The sequence below is a fragment of the Notothenia coriiceps genome, unplaced genomic scaffold (genome assembly GCF_000735185.1).
Source record: "Notothenia coriiceps isolate Sejong01 unplaced genomic scaffold, NC01 NC01_scaffold00021632, whole genome shotgun sequence".
In the NCBI taxonomy this organism is placed as follows: domain Eukaryota; kingdom Metazoa; phylum Chordata; class Actinopteri; order Perciformes; family Nototheniidae; genus Notothenia; species Notothenia coriiceps.
This window is the reverse complement of record NW_011354333.1, coordinates 1-18,906: the sequence shown is the minus strand read 5'-3', so window position 1 is coordinate 18,906 and position 18,906 is coordinate 1. Positions and strand designations below refer to the sequence as shown.

The following is an 18,906-nucleotide window of genomic DNA, read 5'->3' as shown; positions in this document are numbered from 1 at the left end:
CAGGATGGCGACTGTCGCAAATACTGACATAGGTACGCTCCTTTTTATTATTGTCACCTGCATAAGCAATTATCCCACATCGAGTTCGCTAACGTTACTAGCTTAAACAAACGTAACATGCAACGTTAGCCTAATCCAAAATGCTCTACTAGGGCTTACCTTTCATATGGCTTGTCAGCGCACTCTCCCATCGCGAATAATTGAAATTCTTTGTGGCAAACTGTGCAGAAGGCGAATCGTTGGGTTGATCCTCGTTTTAGCCACAGCTTTTATTTCTTTTCGGATAGCCAACGCTCGTTAAAACGGCAACCTCCTGGCATACTGTCATTCTCTCATTAGAATGCCCAGGTCACACAAAATAAAACACTTGCAGGTCGCGCGCATAGCGCGGGAAGGCCGGAGCGGAGCTGTTTTATGTAGAAGCGAAGCAACTAAACTCGCTCCGACTTCTTTATTTTCTTTTAATCTAAAAAGCGAACTATTCAGTCAGACAGCAATTTATTGTAAAAGTAAAGCATTTACAATTTCAAGCACTTTATCTCAAATCCAAGCACCATTCCCAAAATTCAAGCACTTTTCAAGTCATGAAAACACCTCGTAAAAATTCAAGCATTTTCAAGGATTTCAAGCACCCGTACGAACCCTGTATATAATAGTTTGGCCTACTACTTTGTGTAAAGTTGAATCGTTAAAATTGTAATTACTTTTGGCTACCAGTTGAACTTCTGTGCCCTCTTGCAAACTGGTTTTGAACATAAGGCTTCATGTAGATTAAGGTTTAAACCTTACCAACTATACATTTGTAATTAAATCAGTATTTAAAAAAAATAAGTTAGTGGAGCTACGCTAGTCTTCCTACGGACTTCCCTGGCAACTTCAGAAGTACCCCTTGATGGGAATCTCATATATATAGTAGTCGTCTATGGTGGGGAATCACTGTAAAGTACCAGTAATTCTTTTCAAGCACTCTCACAGCAGGAATTATTCCAGTACTCAATATTTCCTTAAAATCGCTGTGGATTAAAACAGGCAAAGGGTAATGTGTCAGAGCGATAGATTAAGTATAAAAAGGTTATTAGAGTGCAGGCCCGAAAGACACTATTAAATACACATTTCTTATAACATTGGAACACCTTTTGATGTTGGAACCCTGATCTCTAGTGCGACTTCAACACACGTTTTGATTTTACTGCTTCATTATAAAAACAGACACAATAATTCCGCTCCAGACAGATTTATTTGTTGATGTTGTGGCCATGTCCAGTGTGGGTTAAACAATAGAAAAAGTCCCAAGGTTTACTGGTCTTTCAACTCCTTCAGCCTTCTGATCGCAGACTTGACTGTGACAGCTGAAGTTGTGCTGCAAAGACAAAAAACAACATTAATACTTATTCATTGTGTATGCATTATAATTCAATTATTTAAACCTTGTCTATCCAATTGCTGTCCCTTGCTTCAACAGGAGCTTACCTCTCTAAAAAAAGTAAAGAAAAAAACTTGTTGCCGCATTCATGAAGGTCCTTTTTTTAAATAACTTTCACATAAACTCCATTAGGTGATCTTGCCTTTGTTGCATTAGTTTTTCAATATAAAAACACTTTTCCTTTGGCAATATAAAAAACAATGCAACCCTTTCTTCTTCTTATGAAGTCTACCCGTAGCCTGTCTGCCTGGTCTGTAGAACAACCTTATTAACAGTATATTGGAAAACATTCCTGAAAACCCCTTACATCAGCACGTAGCTGTCCACAATCCCAAAGATTCTTCATTTGAAAGATTGCTTGCTTTGTGGTTCGGCGGCAATGCTCAATGCAATGATGATGATTTAAGGTTTGGATGGTAATTGGCAAAGCAATCCAATCATCTTTCCTATTGTGGTCTGGGAAAGGCTGCTACCATATCAAGTTAGGAAATGTACCATCACCCCTTGACACATCGATTAACATCTCGTTCACAGATTGGCAGTTCCCCGTCCAATTAAAATTTGAACAGCGGAAGCTTTTCTTTAAAAAGTCAAATGTCCCTGAAATATCTTACAATTTACGTTTCTTAAAAAACAGGGGGAGGGGGGGGAATACAAATCATTGCGATTTTTAAAAACGTTATAAATGTTCGGTCTGAAAAGTCTGACTCAATTCCTTAGTTATCCATTTCACATGTATCTCATTACGTTTGAGTATTGTACAGAGCAAGTTTGTCAAACATTATGTGACACTCAGCTCCAGGAGAAACCTGTATGGCTGCTTCCTTTTCATACAGTTCTTCTATGTTTTACTCATTTACTGTCAAATATTTGCAGCAAGTGGAACAAACATCATCCCGGTGGCTAAAATAGAATTGTTGATAGGGGAATCAGGCTTAGCAACAGCCGAAGATGCCGCCCTAAAACATTAATTCTCAATATGAAATAGTAAAAAGAAACCTACTTGTATGTCCAGGCGCCTCCAGCCACGGTCTTCCTGCAGGACCCACAGTGCCAGATGCCAACGGCCCTCCTCTTCATCTTGGTCTGTCAAAATACATTTAAAAGTGGTATCTTGTCAACAAATACACAATATTGAAATATAAAAATGTTTTACATATGCTTGAGGTTTTAACAGTGTTTCGTTACATTAATATATACACTTTAAATGAACCTGAATAAGATCACAAGTTAGTTGGAGCAGTTTGTGGATTTTATAGTTGACCTTACCTTGCCACAGAAAGAGCAGGTGTATTTTGCGTGCTGGGAGATTTCAATTTTCTTAACCATCTTCCTCAGCGACGCGCCATAACGCGTGCCATATTTACCCACGATCCCCACCTTCTTGGTACGCTTGGCCTGTGAACAACATTAAAAAATACAATGTTCAAAATATGCAATAATAATGCAGCTGTAGAAGCAGAACTCCCTCTGATATATTTAGCCGATACTGCCACCAAACTCTTAGGCAGCAACTGTTACTAAAAGGGGAAAAGTTTTTGCACAATATTCTAGTTATGCTTATACAAAAAGCCAGTCTAGTTCTAAGGATTACATTTTCTTACAGCAGAATTTACAGAGGACGACCACATGTCACATCACTGCAGCTTTTTAAAATGAGTTTACACCATTAAATCGTGAAACTTGTAGAATCAGGCTGCCGTGTTAGCAGTGGTGTAACCAGCTAGCCTAGCTTCCGTTAACCTAGCTATCCAACGAGCTAAGCTACACCAATTCAACAACAGTGTATACAGGTTTGGAGACTACAACCCTCTAGAAAAAAAGCATTTACGTTTGCTTTCATTTTAAACCTGAGGGTCTCCCAGGTAAGCAAGGAATATAATATTAATGCTAATATGCCTAGCCCACCCGGTACATGGTCTCAGTGAGTAGCAATGGTGGCAGCCATTTCTGTCTCACTTGAACATGAAAACATCGTATTTGCTGGAGAAATAATCCCCAAATCGCCACAAATAACGGGCAGGTATAACAAACAAGAACATTGTGAACCCTTCAAATATGTGATTAAATCATTATTAGCTCAGGAATTGGTAGATTGACACGGATTAGCAAGGGGACATTTTCGGCTCACCATCGTTTCAGTGGAGACGTAGGTCCAAAGAGGGATTGCTCACGGCGCAAGCGCGATTTACCCACTCGTTTACGTTGCATTGTGGGACTTAGAGTTTCCAAAGAATGCAGAAGCTACGACATGAAAACAAAACTACTTTTATGAAACGTATAAAATACGCCGGTCCTTTTTTCAAATAAGTTATTTTATTATTGTATACTTATAACAACAAATAATAATACATTTATCCACCAGCTCGGATAATATTATATAAATATAATGACGGAAATGACTGTAACTATGGACGCGTCGGTGGATACGCGCACGCGCACTCATGGGGTGAAACAACATCCTTGCTCCTTTGCTGCTGAGTTGAAATGTTTATCGACTTAGCCTGTCATAATGCGGCATTTGTTTCTTGTGAACATTTAGTGCATTTCAAATATTCTTTCTTAAAGGCAAAGTCAGTTCTTATGCTATGAAGCTAACACGGAAACAAGTTCTCGCGAAGGCTAAGGCCTCCGACTTGGAGAGCGTGAAGAAACTGAACTGCTGGTGAGTGTCGTCATTTGAAAATAATAGTTGACGTAAGTCGTTTTTGTAGCTTTTTGGTAAACGTTAGAGGCGTATGGTCGACAAATCCAGTTTATTTTGTATACGTCGCATTTGTAGTAACGTCACACTGCATTTTGTTTTTGCAGGGGATGCAACCTGACTGATGTGAGTATTGATATGATATTCTGGTTTAGCATTGTAATACTATTAATGCTTACATTACTGTGCTAGGTATATTTATTATTAAGTAAGTGTTAAGTTAAAATGATATGCAAGTATTGCTATAATAGTGTACCCTTATGCTCTATCTTCCCAGATTTCCATCTTCTCTCAAATAGCTAACATTGAGGTGCTGACACTTAGGTTGGTCTTTTTAGTCTTTGCTGTGTCTCTTTCTGACACATTCACACACGTCACTGACACAATATTATTTGTTACATCGGCACAGTATCTTGAGATAATCAGTGAATCCTGTCTGTCACGTCTTCTCTTTTTCTCCCTCTCTGTAGTGTCAACAGCATCTCGTCCCTCTCTCCTCTGGCTGGCTGCCTGTCTCTGTGTGAGCTCTACCTGAGGAGGAACAGCATCCCCTCCCTTTCTGAGCTCTCCCATATGCGCCCACTGACGCGCCTCAGGGTGCTGTGGTTGGCAGAGAACCCCTGTTGTGGAGCTGACTCCAGCCAATACCGCCTCACAGTGCTGCGCTGCCTGCCTCGCCTCCAGAAGCTCGACAACCAAGGTGTGTGTGGGCGATTGTTAGAATTATTTGCACTGACAATAACAAAAGAAACGTTAGAGCTATCGACTGGAGCAAAATCTGCAACACTAAGGTTTGACTTTGAAGACAAGGTGAGGGTTGGATGAATCATCAGTGTGTGTGTTTGCAGTGGTGACAGAGGATGAGATTGCACTTGCTCTCGTGGAGGGTGAAGAAGTCAACACGCCTCCAGGAAGTGTCCAAAACCAGCTTTCAACCAACGGACATCCAGAGGCAGAGACAGAGAATGACCCGCTCAACTATAACATGGAGGAGACCAAGTAAGCCTTTTGGATTGATACCACAAAGAAATAAAATCATAAATCTGTCAAAGTGCTGTCGACATATTGAGAAAAACACATTTCTCATCTTTTTCAGCAAAATCAGAGAAGAGCTGGGAATGAAACTCCTCTCCAGAGACAAGTTCCCCTCCCTGTCTTCTCCATCCACCCGAGAAAACAAACTGACATTGAAAAGGGTAAACTTCTCACCTGAACAATGCTTTCTAGAATTAAAAAGCGACAAACTATCTCCCTTATAACTTTAGTTTTATTTTTCAGACACACACTCTCGATGCAGTTCTGCTGCTGCTGCAGGATTTGGATGAAGAGGAGCTTCGCTTTGTGCACACAGCTGCCACAAACAGACTGCAGACTTACATGCTGGATTCAGAAACACTGACGTATTCACTGCAGACACAGACAAGTACAGAGATCCAACACTGAAAAATCTCATCGCATGGAATCGTTTGCAAGACTCTCTCGCCTTCTTTGCATCAACCCTAGCCTCACTGACAAAAGGGATTATAAAAATCACCCTCCCCGTTATTTTTATCTTTTACATTACAAATGCAATGCATGGAATGTTTCACTGGCCTTTTTTCTCTCCTTTTTGTTACAGTTTACACATGTGGAGTAGTACTTAAAGGGGCCCTATTATGCTTTTTGGGGTTTTGTAAATGGTCTGCAAAGTTCTCCCACTCATTCCCCCCCTGCCTGAAACACCCCCATTGGACTCCTTTGTTTACTTCCGTGATATAAAAGCTTTCTCATTTCTCTAATTTCCCCTCTTCAACTCCTATCCTCGTGTCTTTGTCCCGCCCACAGGAGATGCGAGCGGAGGAGAGAGGAGGGGAAGCAGCAGGCGTTTAGAGAAATGAGAAATCCTCTCCTCTGAGCGATCATTTTAAAGAGACGTCAATTACGGGCCAACACACACAGAATAATAGGGCCCCTTTAATTGCGTTTTTTTTTTAACGCAGCATGCCTACCTGCCTTGAACAAACAAAAGAATGTACGTTTTGCAAAATGTCAATCTATTTCTGTAATTAAAGAGATGAAATTGCATAACTCACAAAGTGTTCTAATTAAACAGGTGCTGTCTGAAAACATATACATTAAAGCACAAGGTGTAAATGTCACGGTGCAACAATGGGGGCATTATTGACAAGTGAAACTTTACATCAAATATTAGATTTATTCAAGTGGGCATTTATGTCAGTGATGGAAGCAACCAAAATATTGATTTGCTGGTAAAGTCAGTAGCAGATTTACACAAGTCCTCTCTTTTCAGTCCCCCTCTTCGTTCTCCAGGAAATCCATCAACGTGCCCGGATCCACAGCGACGATCAGGTACTCCACTCCGTCTGCACCCTGGTGAGTCATGGGAACAATTGTAAGTGAGTCTGCCGAAAGCAATGGCAGCCATTAAAGGTTGGAAATCCTTAAGTTAAACAGGGCTCTACCTTGCGTGTGCGAATGAGTTTGTGGTCTCTGAACTCGGTCAGCTGAGTCCTGAGCGTAAGGTCGGAGTTCACCAAGAACGACTCTCGACAACGCTGGTAGAAATCTTGGAATGACAATCCTGCACCCAGCGATACAAATACGTTACAATCTTAAATCTACACACAATCATTTTAAGAAGAAGTTGTTACATCATGTTGAAGCTTTGTGTGTGCACCTGTGTATGAAGGGTTGTCTTTGTTTTCCAGCTGGAAATTCACCAACAGTTTGAAAATTCCTCTGCGAGAAGAAAGAGAACAAAGCCATAAAAAACTAAAGCAATTCAAGAGTGAGTTATATCAAGGTTTAAATAACATAGAATTGTAAAGACGAATCAAGAAATAGATTAATTATTCCAGACTTATGTTGATATTTGATTAAATATTGGGCCCTGTTACGCTAATTTTAAGGTTTCATAATATCTTGTTCCTCTTCTGTGACATGGGTCCACCTCTTTAAGATGTCCCGCCCCTTAGCCTATCATGTACAATGTGTTGAAGCGCTAGCCAATAGAAGCCAGGGCTGCGTGTCAGGTCGGTTAAATGGATTCCTTGCTTCCCTCACTTGCGTCGTTTCCCTGCGTTTAGTCCCTCCCACCAGGGAAGCATGGAGAGACGCAAGGAAACCACGAGAAGCAGGGAAATTAGTTTTAAGAGCAATGGGACGTCTTTTCCTCCGGAGCGTCACGTGAAGCGACGTCCGTTTGTGATGACGCCGCACAGCTGATCGTCTGACAGCAGCTCTGTCCCCGTTATTTTCACAAACACCCCCGCCTCTGTTGGTACACATTTACTGATGTATACATTTGTATCATCTGTTGTAGACCCAAATACATTAAATAAAATAAGAACTCATTCTCAACAAAGATAAACGCCATTCTTAAAATGTATAAACGAAAAAAGTGATGATGAAAATGTTTCCAATAAATGAATAAAATGATTTTTGACCACTTTGTTGTTCAGATATATCACATATTTGTAACTAAATGATACATTAATTTAAACAAAACACTGTATAAACTGAGGAGTGACTCTTGTGAGTTTCATGTGTTTTCTTCACTCCGCTGGGAAACTGCTCTCAATCTCATGTCAAGAAGCAACAGATCAGTGCATGCACTGCATCGTGATCAGTGAGCGATACACAGTAAGGGGGCGGAGCGAGTGGCTGAGGATTTCACCGGAGGATGGTCTGGTGATTCCTCGGTTATCGCTCCTCCATTATCGTAGTGTGTGGAAGAGAAACTTTGGGATTTTAGCCTTTGCAAACCATTTACATGCACAAAAACCTATATAACACACTACGGTTAAACAAAATAAAAAATGGCATAATAGGACCCCTTTATCAGTTAAATACAATTTTCATGCAAAAAATATGGAGATTTCCTTACAATCTTGATATGTTAAAGTGAATATGTTCTGGTTTTGGAATGACAGAAAAATACATTTAAAGCCACTTTGAGAAACTGTGGAAATGTTTCCCAATTTTCTGACACTTCATATATTTATCGCTTCATAGACCAAACTTTTTAATCTAAAAAATCAATGCTGGTACCTTGCATTGGGTGTCAAGCTGCGCAGCACGTGTGTGAGCGAGGACAGGGCGAGAGCGCCGGTCTGCTGCACCAGGAGCGAGTTTTCATAAGACGTTTCCTCTGTGTAGTGCTGGAAGGACACACACTCCCACCACAGCCAGTTGAACTGACTCTGCTTAAACTGGTCCCACACTGGAAACAGGAGAAAGTCAGCAACAAATACAGATTTGAGTAGAATAAACACAGAGACTAGAAAACACCCACCCAATGGAGCGTTAATGTGGTCCAAAGAAGCCACCAAGTGTAGGTTGGGCAGGGATGCCAGCTGCCCCAGTGCACTCTGGTTCTTCTCTCCTCGTAGCATTGGTCCATCGATGTTATGGATTATCAGATACAGATGGAGGTCTGGGCCTGTAAGTAGATGCTTCCATTGTAAAACACATCATTTAAACATTAGCTTTATAACGGGAAACAATATACAGTCACACTTACTGTCTTTTAGGGTCTGAGCGATGAAGTGGATCTGGTCTGAGGGGGTCCGGAAACTTCCCTCGTGCTCTAGAGCCTCACATGTCAGAGCATTTAGGATCTGCAATGAAAGCATATCATGATGAGTATAGAAGGGGAAAAACGTTAATAAATATTCAGCACATTGAAGAAAAAACATGTATTTGGTTTCTCAGACAATAATTGGAGTAAAAATAATACTAGTAGGATACAATTCCTATGAACCTGTAGTTCTTAAAAGTCTTGATCTGTTATCAACCTCGTCTTTTTATGTTGCTACTTTTGGGTTTTATGGTTTTATTGTACATAAACATTGTTTTAAAAAAATGTCCTTTAAAAAGTGCTATGCAAATAACATGTTTTTATAATGATCTATTGCTGGCTTTTTTCCTTATAGGAAATAAGAAAACAAGATTGCCAGCCTTATCAGCCCCGATCCATGCACATTCCTTTGCAGTTTAATTGTTGTTATAAAACGTACAAGTCAAATCAAGCAATCTGTCGGTTCTTAGCCATGATATAATTGCTTTTCCCAAGTCCTGTATCCCTCCGCGTCTAAGAAAAGCAACAACCGTTACAACTATTACATTACGTCCGTTACGAAACTAACGAACTAACAAAGAAAAAAGCACCTAAACGACGACATGCAGAGCTACGTGAAGAGCAGGTAGACGAACTGGAAAAGTACCACCATTCAAAAGCTTTCTGATGCAGGTCTTGAAACAAAGCAGAGAAATTATGACCGTTAGTGGCCACAGGTGCGAAAGCTCTCTCCAGAGCTACTGGAAGCCCAATCTCGGGGACCGGAGAAAGTGGAGCAATATTCTCGCCACGCCAAGTAACAGCCTAGAACAACCTCAACCTATACAAGTGACCACGTAAGCCATGCTACTGATGCTGGACAGGTTTTCAGTGGGTGCACAATAAACGGCAACATACACATTAATGTAAATAAATAGCCAAATAATGGATCAACGCTCTCTCTGTCTAATATGTTTGCTAGCTGTTAGTGTTGTTGCATAGCAACCACCTCGGAGGGACTATTTTATTTTGAACATCATTATTTACTAATAAAAACTATTTAAATTAGAGTGTGTATTTTTCTTTCATATTGCCACACTTGGTAACCGTTTTATAAAAGCAATAGCTCACTTCAGGCCGTGATATATATATGGTCATTATATCACAGCTAAGGGGCGTGGTACGGCCCGAGCTATTGCTTAAATATACACTGTACCAATAAAAGCATTTTTCTGTGCACACTGACCGATTTAAGAGTAATGGAGGGGAAGAATCCGTTGACCACGAGGTGGATTTCCTGAGCCAAGTGAGACACGCGGAAGTCCTCCAGCAGAGACTTTTTGCTGCCCAAACCGTAGACGATCACACTGAATCCCAACCTACACAAACAAAACACACAGCCACTTGTACCAAATAAAAAAAAAAATAAAAAAAAACATTGAATAAGGAAACCACACTCAACTGTAACTGTAACATCCATTTGCTAAAGTGCTTTCTGTGTTTGCTGTAGAGCTGCTGGATCTCTTTGGCGCAGCAGGACGGCTTCTCCCCTAAAAGCTGCCCCAACATCTCCTGTAGACAAAACAAAGAGGAGGATGCAGCTTTAAAACACGGGAACACAGCAGCTTGTTGAATACATGGAGGTACAGGCTGTTTGTCACTGACCCTGTCCAGTTTGGGTGTGTGTAGCCGCTCCAGGGTCCGGTCTGACGTCAACACCTTAGAGTTGCCATGGGCTTCGAAATACTCCTCCACCATACTGGGCTGGTTGAGGGCTTCGGACTTGCTCTTCTTGGCGGGGGTCTTGTAGAGAGCTGCAGATGATCCTTTTTTTGGAGTCTTCAAGTTCTCCTTGTCTACTTTCTTTTCTTCCTCGAGCCCGTCTTCATCGTCGTCCTCCCCAGAGTCAGAGGGCGACAGCTCGCTATCGCTGTCTTGCACGCTTGGAGCTGAAAGCATCAAAAGAGCTTAGCTGTACTCCAACTTTAAATATCGGAGCAGTAAGAGAATGTATGAATGTTACACTCACTGGTGATTCTCTTCCTGAGCCTGTGGGGGGTTGTGGAGACAAACTGAACCTTCTTGCTCTGATAGAAAAAGAACAGGAAATAATGAGAACACATCTGACACTGCAGCAATTTCACCTGATTACATCTGCTCACGAAAAACAATGATGCTGGATGTGAAGTGTATATAAGAAGATAACAGGTAACTTTGATATTATTTAACCTGTTGTCCACTAAAAGTACTTATTTGTGCCACTGAAAGGTCCACATTGATATAATAATCCATTTGAAATACATAACCTGAAAACATTATGGAAAAGATCCTACAGAGTAACAAAATGTTCGCTTGATGCCAACTGTTTGTTATAGTGTTGTCTGCGTAAAACAACATCGGAAACGTCAGCGGACAGAGGAGTGCCGGTGTAGTCAGAGTTTGTTGTTATGGAGTACAGAAAGCGTAGCTCAGTGTTATCTAAAAAGTATTTTTTAATGTCCTGGCTGAATATTTAGCCAATTTTGACAAGGTTGATGCCTTGTGAGATTTCAGAACCAGTCTTCTCAGGGCAATACTTGGTTTTGACACAATACCAAACAGACCTGATCAAAGGAAATCGAAAGAAAAACATTTTATCTCTCCAAGAGGTCTTTCCAAAAATGTGTTCACACACAATATCAGCCTGTCAGTGGCAAAGACAAGCCCTTTAAGTGGACATACCTTATTAAGCTAAAAATCACTTCTAGTCTCACCTTCTGTGGCGTCCTGCTTTCACCTTTGTTGTCTAGTTAGATAGAGGGAAAAGTGGACTTAGCTGAATATTAACAGTCAGAGCAAAGAATGGACACATTAAAATAGTGAAGTGTGCTGAACTCACTGCGACCTTTCCTGGTAGGAGTCGAGGGTTCAATGTCGGGGGCTGAGCCGAAGGACACGCTTTTCCCGGGAGTCCTGGCCAACTCACTTGCTATTTACAAAAACACAAAGTATGTTAAATCCTGGAATCTAAAGGAATAATCACACGATACAGGCAGCTGGTGTCATGCAATACAAGAGAGTGTGTGGGTTATGACGGAAGAGGACTGAGGCTCTCACCAGTCAGGGCCATGCTGTGTCCACGCCTGGATTTCTGAAAGGAGAAAATGGACGATCCAGCCACTCTGTGCATTCCCTCATCATCTTCTGTGAAAGCAAGGAAAAGGATGGAACTGAGATGTATCCGATTAAATAATAATTGACCTATGATTAGCAGCAACAAACTCAATAGACTTTTGCTAATTCACGCTCTACCAGTAGAGCTGGAGCTGGTCAATTCCAGCGTGGATCAGTTGTGAAAAGTGATCGGACGTTATAGAATTTTATATTAGATGGCAATAAAAAACGCTCAAAATAAGTTGATCAGAGCAGATTTCCATTATAACGACCATAATGGCGAAGAAGTGAAAAATATAGCCTGTTCAAATAAAAACTGGGAAATAATAATATATTTCAGTATATTTTAAGATGATTATCGTGTTATTGTAAATAGTATTTTTGACCTATTTTATCCACAATAATCCAAACATTACATTTTCATATCATGCCATTGTAGTTTTGAAAATATATTTTGTGGAATAATATACTGCGTGTACATTTGTTATAAATGTGAATAAAAAATGCTTCTAGAAGCATTTAAGTGTTACACAATAGAAGATGCCAACAGTAACACACACTCTTCAAAACAGTTTCAACAAAAACAAACACTTTATAACCTAATAATGACTTAAAAAACTGGCAACTTAGTGTATTCTTAGTGTTAGAAGGGTATTGATTTATCTCCGGCATAATTATTTGTTCACAAATCTTTGCTGCTGGTGGCGTTTTATTTTCTATAAAAGGTCTTTACTTTTTAAATGTAATGCTACAGTACATGTTTGCAGAACTCACTGCATTGTTATACTGTTTCAGCCCATCTGTGGGAATTCCCTGTTGGACAAGAAAACTAATACAAATATTTTGAAGAGAAAGAAGGGTATTGATTTGAATTATTTAACAGCAAGCTTTATAACAATACCCGATCAAACACATCGAGAGCTGGGGGGAAACCTGACAAGTAGACTAGAAGCAAGGTTTACTACCCCTGATATGTATTCAATAATTACACAGTACCTTCTGTATGTTCTGTTCCTAGAGCTTCTATATAATGTTGCTCATCAAGGAATACATTTTCATCCCCATCATGTTGTGCATCCTCTTTGGGCCGACGTCCAGCTTGGCTCTTAAACGAGACCATCTTCTGGACAGCCCCACTGCTGCTCGGGACACCTGTAGTTACACACAAACGGACAGTAAAACAGAGGAGTTAGCCATCTGCTCATTACCAAAGCAGACTGTGTATATATAATGCTCATAACACAACACATCTAAGCAGGATAGAGGTTAAGTGTTGTACATACCCTCCTGTTTGTCCACGATGTGCTCCAGAGCATCTCCATCACCAATGAACTTCACCTCCAACACACTCATGGCTAAAGAGAAATACAGTATAGAGTTCGACAGGAGCTAGCTAAAAGCTAACTAAGTTACAGTTCACACAAACTATACATTCAAACTCAATACAGACAGTACAGTGTGGTGTAAGTTGCGTTAAATTAGTCTCGCTGTGGATTTACATGAATGTCGAGAAGAAAAACGGAACTGGTACAGAATAAATATGTTCAAACTATGATAACTTACCAGAAAAAGAGTCACTGTCGCCCAAGGAAAATGTAAACAAAAACTAATATAAACTGAGAGCTACACAGTGGAGTGTGACAACTTTCCGCGCCATCCTCCTGAAGTTTTTAAACCACGTGACAAGTGAAAGGTTATATGGTGGCCAATCAGAATTTAAGCTTTACTAAAAACCACATTTCCCAGGATGCACTTCGTACAGTGGTTCGCAAGCTCCTTGCTGATGAGACGACAGCGTTTAACGATTATTTTCAACAAAAATAGCAAACACAACTAGTGAATAATGATACAAAATAATAAGGCGGCAGTTAATCACTGTTATAATACATATTATTTTTTTATATTGATTTCCTATTATAATTTGTAGGCATATTTGAGATATTATTCAAAACTATTGAAACATGTTACTGGTTACATGTCAACAAAAAATGGTGTAAAAAACTCAATGAGTATGAAAAAAATACATGACACATCTAGGCTAGACATATTGGAGATACAAATCAAGCTATCACGTATAGATAATAGGCTTACTGTAGGATCAGTGAAAGCCCAAAAACTGCCTACTGGCATATGTTGCTGCCATCTTGGTCTTAGTATGTTCACATGATGACTCATTTATAAACACTGCATTGATAGAATGATTATGAGACAACATAGAGCTACAGCTTTTATTAATTTAAACATTTAAAAGCATATACATTTGTTTATTTTTCATCAAATTGCTTCACATACAAAACAGAGGTCTACACAGTACGCAAAGTGTTATTAAATCAGTGGTTTTGGAACATCTCTACACTTATATTCTGGGATTAATTACAAATGACATGATTGACAAGTTAGCTATCTGTTCACCACCCGCGCGTCGGGATCCACTTGCCCAGCAGACGGCCCTCAGAGTGCACATGGTACACAGGATGCATCACTGCAGTTGCACACGACTGTGAAAACAAATAGAAACAGGGTCAACCCGAGCGAGACAAGAAACGGATGGCATTCAACTCTTCACTCATTGAAGTGTACTGACATGGTAGGGGATCAGTGTGAGCAGAGAGCCCAGGGGGAATTTACTGTAGTCCAGCGGCCCTGAGATGGGCTCCACTCGGCCATGCTCCTGGGTCATAGACAACAACCTGGAGGAGATATAACATTTTATATGAATAACTCATCACATCTTACATTGAAGAATTACGAAGAACTGAGAAAAATCGTGATTCATTTAAGTATATGGGGGTAGCACTTTACAACAGACAAACTATATCAAAACATCCATTTACCAACTTTCACACATCTTGTGTTGTTAAATGTAAAGTTTAGTGTGTGCAGCACACTGCTCACAACAAACAGATACATGTTCGCTGCTAAAGATTGAATTGAAAGAAATGTTTTAATATAGTTTTGCAGTTATTAAACACAGACCCATTTATTTTTCAATTCATCTAGACTTTTCTCTGTTTTTCACATGTGAGAAAAAAAAAAACTTGTTTGCACAAGGTTAACACAATGTGTGCTATGGTCATTTTGTGGCATCCTTCGAAATTAGTATTAAGACTACAGAAAAGAGTAGGTAGCTTCACTTGAGGTCTGTGTGTCCTTCAATCACAGCATATCCAGTGGGAAGTTTTCCAGCTCCGTCTAGACTGAGAGCAACAAGCAAAAAAGTGTTTAAAGAATATATGAAAACAATAGATACCCACAACGATTAAATAAAAACAACAGTAATGTAGTAGTGAGATAGAAATATGGTCTTTATTCTCAAGATCCGAAGAGGGTTTTGCATTATGTAATAGCCATAATGCTCTTCCATACAATTGAGGGGAAATACTTAAAATATATATATTTATTCATCCTTTTCCGAGCAACTTATGTACAGTTTGACATCTTCAAAGTTAAGGTCATCTAAAAATGGAAAACAATATTGATAAAGGTACCTGAGTCCGCACCATCCACAGTCGATCAGGAGTTGGTTCCTGTGAGGACAGTGTCCGATGACTCTCGTCAGAACCTTCACAGCCACTTCCTCCAGAGTACACGAGCCAATCACAGACTGCTGCACGTCTACAACACAGAAAAAAGAGAAGGAAATAAACATCATTTTTCTAGATACACTAACTTCAATCAGAAAACAGCATAAACAAACTGGTACACTGACTCAACTACATAAATACACACCATAGAATCCATAGTTCCCAGGATGCACCTCGCTGAGCTTCCCCATGTCTTTTACTGGGTGACTACAGGAAGGGGTGGAGCCAATGCTGGATTTACAGGTGATCCCAGAAGCCTTCAGTCTGAACAAAAGAAGAGAAGATCACTGGATGATACATCTCAGTGAGCATTACCTTTTTCACAATTCATTTACACAGATAAATAATTTTTACAAATATGGATAAGAGCATCTTTAATATATCAAAGCTGAATTTTGAAATAGGTTGACTTTTTTTTAAAGTAGTAGTATAAACCCAGTTTTTGATTTTTTTTGCAGGGAAAGTAAAGAACCTTTGTTATTATCTCAACTTTATTCTACTTTATTGTACAATCATAAAAAAAAGAAAAGAAACTGTACTTCTTAAATACTAAAACTAGTATATGCCAGTGGACAGGTTATATATTGACATGTTTGGTCTTTAATTGCATTTGACCATATTTTTTATGCCATACTTTTCCATGAATTGCAGAGTCAGGTCAGTGGTTTCCTGGGCGACGGCCTGAATCTGCTCCACTCCTCTGCAGTTATAGCTGTTCCCACAGTGAGCGTACACTCCTGTTAGCTCCACACCTTTCGTCCCAACGATGGCCTGAGCCAAGCTGATCGCCTCAGGCTGCGAGTGCAGGACCCCAGCTACGCAGATGACAAACAGAAGATCAGCTGACACTGACCTATCACATTTCAGCAGTTATTGATGAGCCGTGTCCTGGTTGTGCTGTGTGTTTACCTCTCCCATTACCACAGTCCAGTTTGAGCCAGACGTGCCACAGCCGACCGTCTCTCAGGGGTCTCTTTTTGAGCTCATCCAGAGCTTGAGGATGATCCAGTAAAATCTGGAAGAGATCCAGCCTCTCTGAGAGGTCGGCACAGCGCTCCACCTGTCAGCACGCATACACAGACATACGTTAGTGTGAGTGTGTGAGATGTCAAAGATAATTGGAATCAGAATCAGAAATATTTTATTTATCCCCATGGAGCAAGTGGATCTACTAAAAGTTGCTCCATTTTAGAATACAATAAAACAATAATCTCTTATACATACCTAAAGAAATGAAAAAGTGCACATTGTACTAAGATGTAAGACAACAGTAAATAAGTAAATTACATATTTTGAAATATATACAGTACTGTAAACATATTAATAAAGATATTCTTTATAAAGCAAGAACATTGCTTGAAATGAACAGTGTAATACAGTAAGAAAATACAAAATAAATCAAATGTGTGACTGTAATGTCCTGCATGTTGATGTTAAACATAAAATGTATGAGTTGGAAGGCAAAAAGTCCTATTGTTAACAATATAGTTAAATGATTTTCATCCATCTGTGCTTTCGATGCTCTGACAAGTAAAGTATATTCCCAATCTAATACTTCATACTTTTAGAAAACATACAGTACTCCAGTTAATTTGCAAGATATTAACTTAACCATTTGTAATTGTGCAAACTGTGACTTTTGTCCATAAAATATATATGATTTTCTATGTTTGTCATTGAATAAGTGTCAGCTGTTTCAGCAATGTTTTAATTATATGTAGATGTGAGCACCTCCCCAATTACCCATGTGTAGACATTTCCACACATAGTAGGAATAGGTTTAATTTATAACTTGACAATGGCTCAGTTTACAGTGAATACCAGGACTCTTAAACTGAAACAATCGACTAAATAGATTGAATTAAAACTGTTTTATCATTTGCTTTTCCAATTGGAGCTGTCAAAATGTCTTCATAACGTGTTAAGTTATATTACTTTATATAGTAATGTAGCTATAGTTTGCATGTACAGTACATTCTTAATCAAGGGGATTTGAAGATGCACTTTTATTTTATAAGTTGTTGTCACTTTTCAAATATTTAAAAAACACAACAAATTCTAAACATTTACTATACAACTGGTCTTTTTGAGTGAGTTGAGATGACCTTATCAAGGGGAAGAGAGTATGCATAGAGGATGTCATCAAACCCATGATCGGCATAGAAACAGGCCTCTGCCAGTGTGGAGACCACGATGCACCTCCGTGATCCACCTGTCATGATGTCAGCACACTCACTGCACATAAACACAGATACACACACACAGCATCCATTACATGTGACTGGTTTGTGCAAATGTACTATTTAAGTGTGTGTCACTGCGCCTATTATCATACAGGGTTTTATGGGTCTTCATGTGGGGCCGAAGCTGGACCCCCAGATTCTGACAGCGCTCGATCATCCTCAGGGCATTTCTCTTCACTTTGTCCACATCCACCACCAGAGCGGGGGTGCACAGAGAGGAGAGGGGCTTCTCTTTCATACTGGCAGCACTTGAACACACACAAATAGACAAAAAGAAGAAGAAAAAAAACACACACACACAATTTTCCAATCAGATACTAAGTGACAGTGACACTATTCATAAAACATGCACTGCTATACATATCATATAGAGAAAGTATACGAGTGCATAGGCACAGACAGGGCCGTCCCTCCCTACAGGCCGATCATGCAGGCTGCATAGGGCCTCACATTGCGCAGTGGTCCTCGGCTTATGAGCTAGGCTTGTGCTTGTGCGCAGTTCTCTATCAGCGCTGACACGCGAGAGTGAGAGGTGACAAGGGGAGCACGTCTGTAACACGACACCGTTACAATGAATCGACATCTGACCAGGGGCGGCGCCAGGGGGGAAGCACCCCCCAGGATTGCCAAAGCACCCCCTAAGCACCTCCAAGAAATATATGTTGTTGTTTTTTTTTCAAATATATTTTTTTATTAAATTAGAACAATTATATATTAAATCAATGCAAATGTGAAACAAACAAATGTTTGACCAAAAACATAAAGCCAACACAGGTGATTAGGCCAATGGCCAGCGACTTCCTGTTAGCTGGAGCGCCAAATTATTTGCTAACAGCAAAGTGAAAAATTGATCGTTTTTTAGTCCTTAAACGTCCACGTGTGGACACTCAATCAAAACCACCTGAAAGCGAGAGGGATTCTGCAATAGGGCCTCTGTGTGTGTGTGTGTGTGTGTGTGTGCGCGCATGACATTAAGGATTTTGGGAGATGGCCCTGTGGGCCATCTAAGCTAATTTACAGATGGCCCTGAGCCCAATAGAGATTGCCCTGAAAAATGCGCAAGGACGAAATGGCGCACCTAGAACATTTTGATTTTTGCAGGTCTTAGATGCTGTCTGGTGCATTCTCTAGACTGAATTATAAGATGAGCCACAACAATATTATATTGTACAATTTCAATTTTATTCTTCATTTCACTTGTTTGTTTGTTCTTGTTTGCTCGCTTGCATGCCCTGCATAGC

At 40.0% G+C, this 18,906-nt stretch overlaps 5 protein-coding genes across 7 annotated transcripts in view; 1 reads left to right on the top strand and 4 right to left on the bottom strand.

The window, feature by feature from the left end:
* pecr (peroxisomal trans-2-enoyl-CoA reductase) overlaps positions 1-446 on the bottom strand; it is a 7,728-nt gene extending 7,282 nt beyond the window's left edge. The window contains exon 1 of one of the 2 annotated variants that reach the window (XM_010780340.1): positions 160-446. In XM_010780340.1, the coding sequence (XP_010778642.1) occupies positions 160-191 (32 nt within the window). In that variant the 5' untranslated portion in view covers positions 192-446. The remainder of the gene's footprint in view (positions 1-159) is intronic. The other variant, XM_010780341.1, reaches the window with a different exon arrangement.
* A 772-nt stretch (positions 447-1,218) lies between these two features.
* rpl37a (ribosomal protein L37a) lies at positions 1,219-3,642 on the bottom strand. Its single transcript, XM_010780338.1, has 4 exons — positions 3,555-3,642; positions 2,693-2,821; positions 2,427-2,509; positions 1,219-1,360 (listed from the first exon to the last, which is right to left on the bottom strand). Exons 1-4 carry the CDS (start codon positions 3,555-3,557, stop codon positions 1,297-1,299), a joined length of 279 nt encoding a protein of 92 aa, XP_010778640.1. The 5' UTR covers positions 3,558-3,642; the 3' UTR covers positions 1,219-1,296.
* A 208-nt stretch (positions 3,643-3,850) lies between these two features.
* On the top strand, positions 3,851-6,196 carry cfap410 (cilia and flagella associated protein 410). Its single transcript, XM_010780337.1, has 7 exons — positions 3,851-4,088; positions 4,235-4,253; positions 4,405-4,451; positions 4,598-4,827; positions 4,976-5,126; positions 5,224-5,323; positions 5,406-6,196. The coding sequence occupies exons 1-7, from the start codon at positions 4,012-4,014 to the stop codon at positions 5,568-5,570; spliced, it is 789 nt and encodes a 262-aa protein (XP_010778639.1). The 5' UTR covers positions 3,851-4,011; the 3' UTR covers positions 5,571-6,196.
* An 86-nt stretch (positions 6,197-6,282) lies between these two features.
* orc2 (origin recognition complex, subunit 2) lies at positions 6,283-13,492 on the bottom strand. Its single transcript, XM_010780335.1, has 16 exons — positions 13,402-13,492; positions 13,122-13,193; positions 12,835-12,990; positions 11,782-11,868; positions 11,564-11,653; positions 11,439-11,470; positions 10,715-10,772; positions 10,351-10,634; positions 10,148-10,257; positions 9,932-10,064; positions 8,650-8,746; positions 8,422-8,568; positions 8,178-8,349; positions 6,805-6,866; positions 6,590-6,708; positions 6,283-6,497 (listed from the first exon to the last, which is right to left on the bottom strand). Exons 2-16 carry the CDS (start codon positions 13,189-13,191, stop codon positions 6,414-6,416), a joined length of 1,701 nt encoding a protein of 566 aa, XP_010778637.1. The 5' UTR covers positions 13,192-13,193; positions 13,402-13,492; the 3' UTR covers positions 6,283-6,413.
* A 560-nt stretch (positions 13,493-14,052) lies between these two features.
* LOC104953393 (D-serine dehydratase) lies at positions 14,053-18,268 on the bottom strand. 2 transcript variants are annotated; one of them, XM_010780333.1, is made up of 9 exons: positions 17,758-18,267; positions 17,528-17,657; positions 16,332-16,482; positions 16,057-16,237; positions 15,568-15,686; positions 15,327-15,453; positions 14,973-15,035; positions 14,423-14,528; positions 14,053-14,336 (listed from the first exon to the last, which is right to left on the bottom strand). In XM_010780333.1, exons 1-9 carry the CDS (start codon positions 17,901-17,903, stop codon positions 14,247-14,249), a joined length of 1,113 nt encoding a protein of 370 aa, XP_010778635.1. In that variant the 5' UTR covers positions 17,904-18,267; the 3' UTR covers positions 14,053-14,246. The 2 variants fall into 2 exon arrangements, with proteins under 2 accessions (XP_010778635.1, XP_010778636.1); XM_010780334.1 differs by lacking the exon at positions 14,973-15,035 and having other exon boundaries at positions 17,758-18,268.
* Between the last annotated feature and the right edge of the window lie 638 nt (positions 18,269-18,906).

Bases quoted from the DNA above. Each gene is read 5' to 3' on its own strand.
- cfap410 (XM_010780337.1), top strand. From the start codon at position 4,012: ATGAAGCTAACACGGAAACAAGTTCTCGCGAAGGCTAAGGCCTCCGAC. The intron at 5,127-5,223 runs GTAAGCCTTTTG...CATCTTTTTCAG, and splicing joins TATAACATGGAGGAGACCAA to CAAAATCAGAGAAGAGCTGG. The intron at 5,324-5,405 runs GTAAACTTCTCA...TTTATTTTTCAG, and splicing joins ACAAACTGACATTGAAAAGG to ACACACACTCTCGATGCAGT.
- rpl37a (XM_010780338.1), bottom strand. The intron at 2,510-2,692 runs GTAAGGTCAACT...GTATTTTGACAG, and splicing joins CCTGCTCTTTCTGTGGCAAG to ACCAAGATGAAGAGGAGGGC. The intron at 1,361-2,426 runs GTAGGTTTCTTT...TTGTCTTTGCAG, and splicing joins GGAGGCGCCTGGACATACAA to CACAACTTCAGCTGTCACAG.
- LOC104953393 (XM_010780333.1), bottom strand. From the start codon at position 17,903: ATGAAAGAGAAGCCCCTCTCCTCTCTGTGCACCCCCGCTCTGGTGGTG. The intron at 17,658-17,757 runs GTATGATAATAG...GTTTATGTGCAG, and splicing joins ATGAAGACCCATAAAACCCT to TGAGTGTGCTGACATCATGA. The intron at 14,529-14,972 runs GTGAAGCTACCT...TATCTCCTCCAG, and splicing joins GAAGGACACACAGACCTCAA to GTTGTTGTCTATGACCCAGG.
- orc2 (XM_010780335.1), bottom strand. From the start codon at position 13,191: ATGAGTGTGTTGGAGGTGAAGTTCATTGGTGATGGAGATGCTCTGGAG. The intron at 8,350-8,421 runs GTGGGTGTTTTC...TCCTGTTTCCAG, and splicing joins CCACATTAACGCTCCATTGG to TGTGGGACCAGTTTAAGCAG. The intron at 6,709-6,804 runs GTGCACACACAA...CGCTGGGTGCAG, and splicing joins AGACAACCCTTCATACACAG to GATTGTCATTCCAAGATTTC.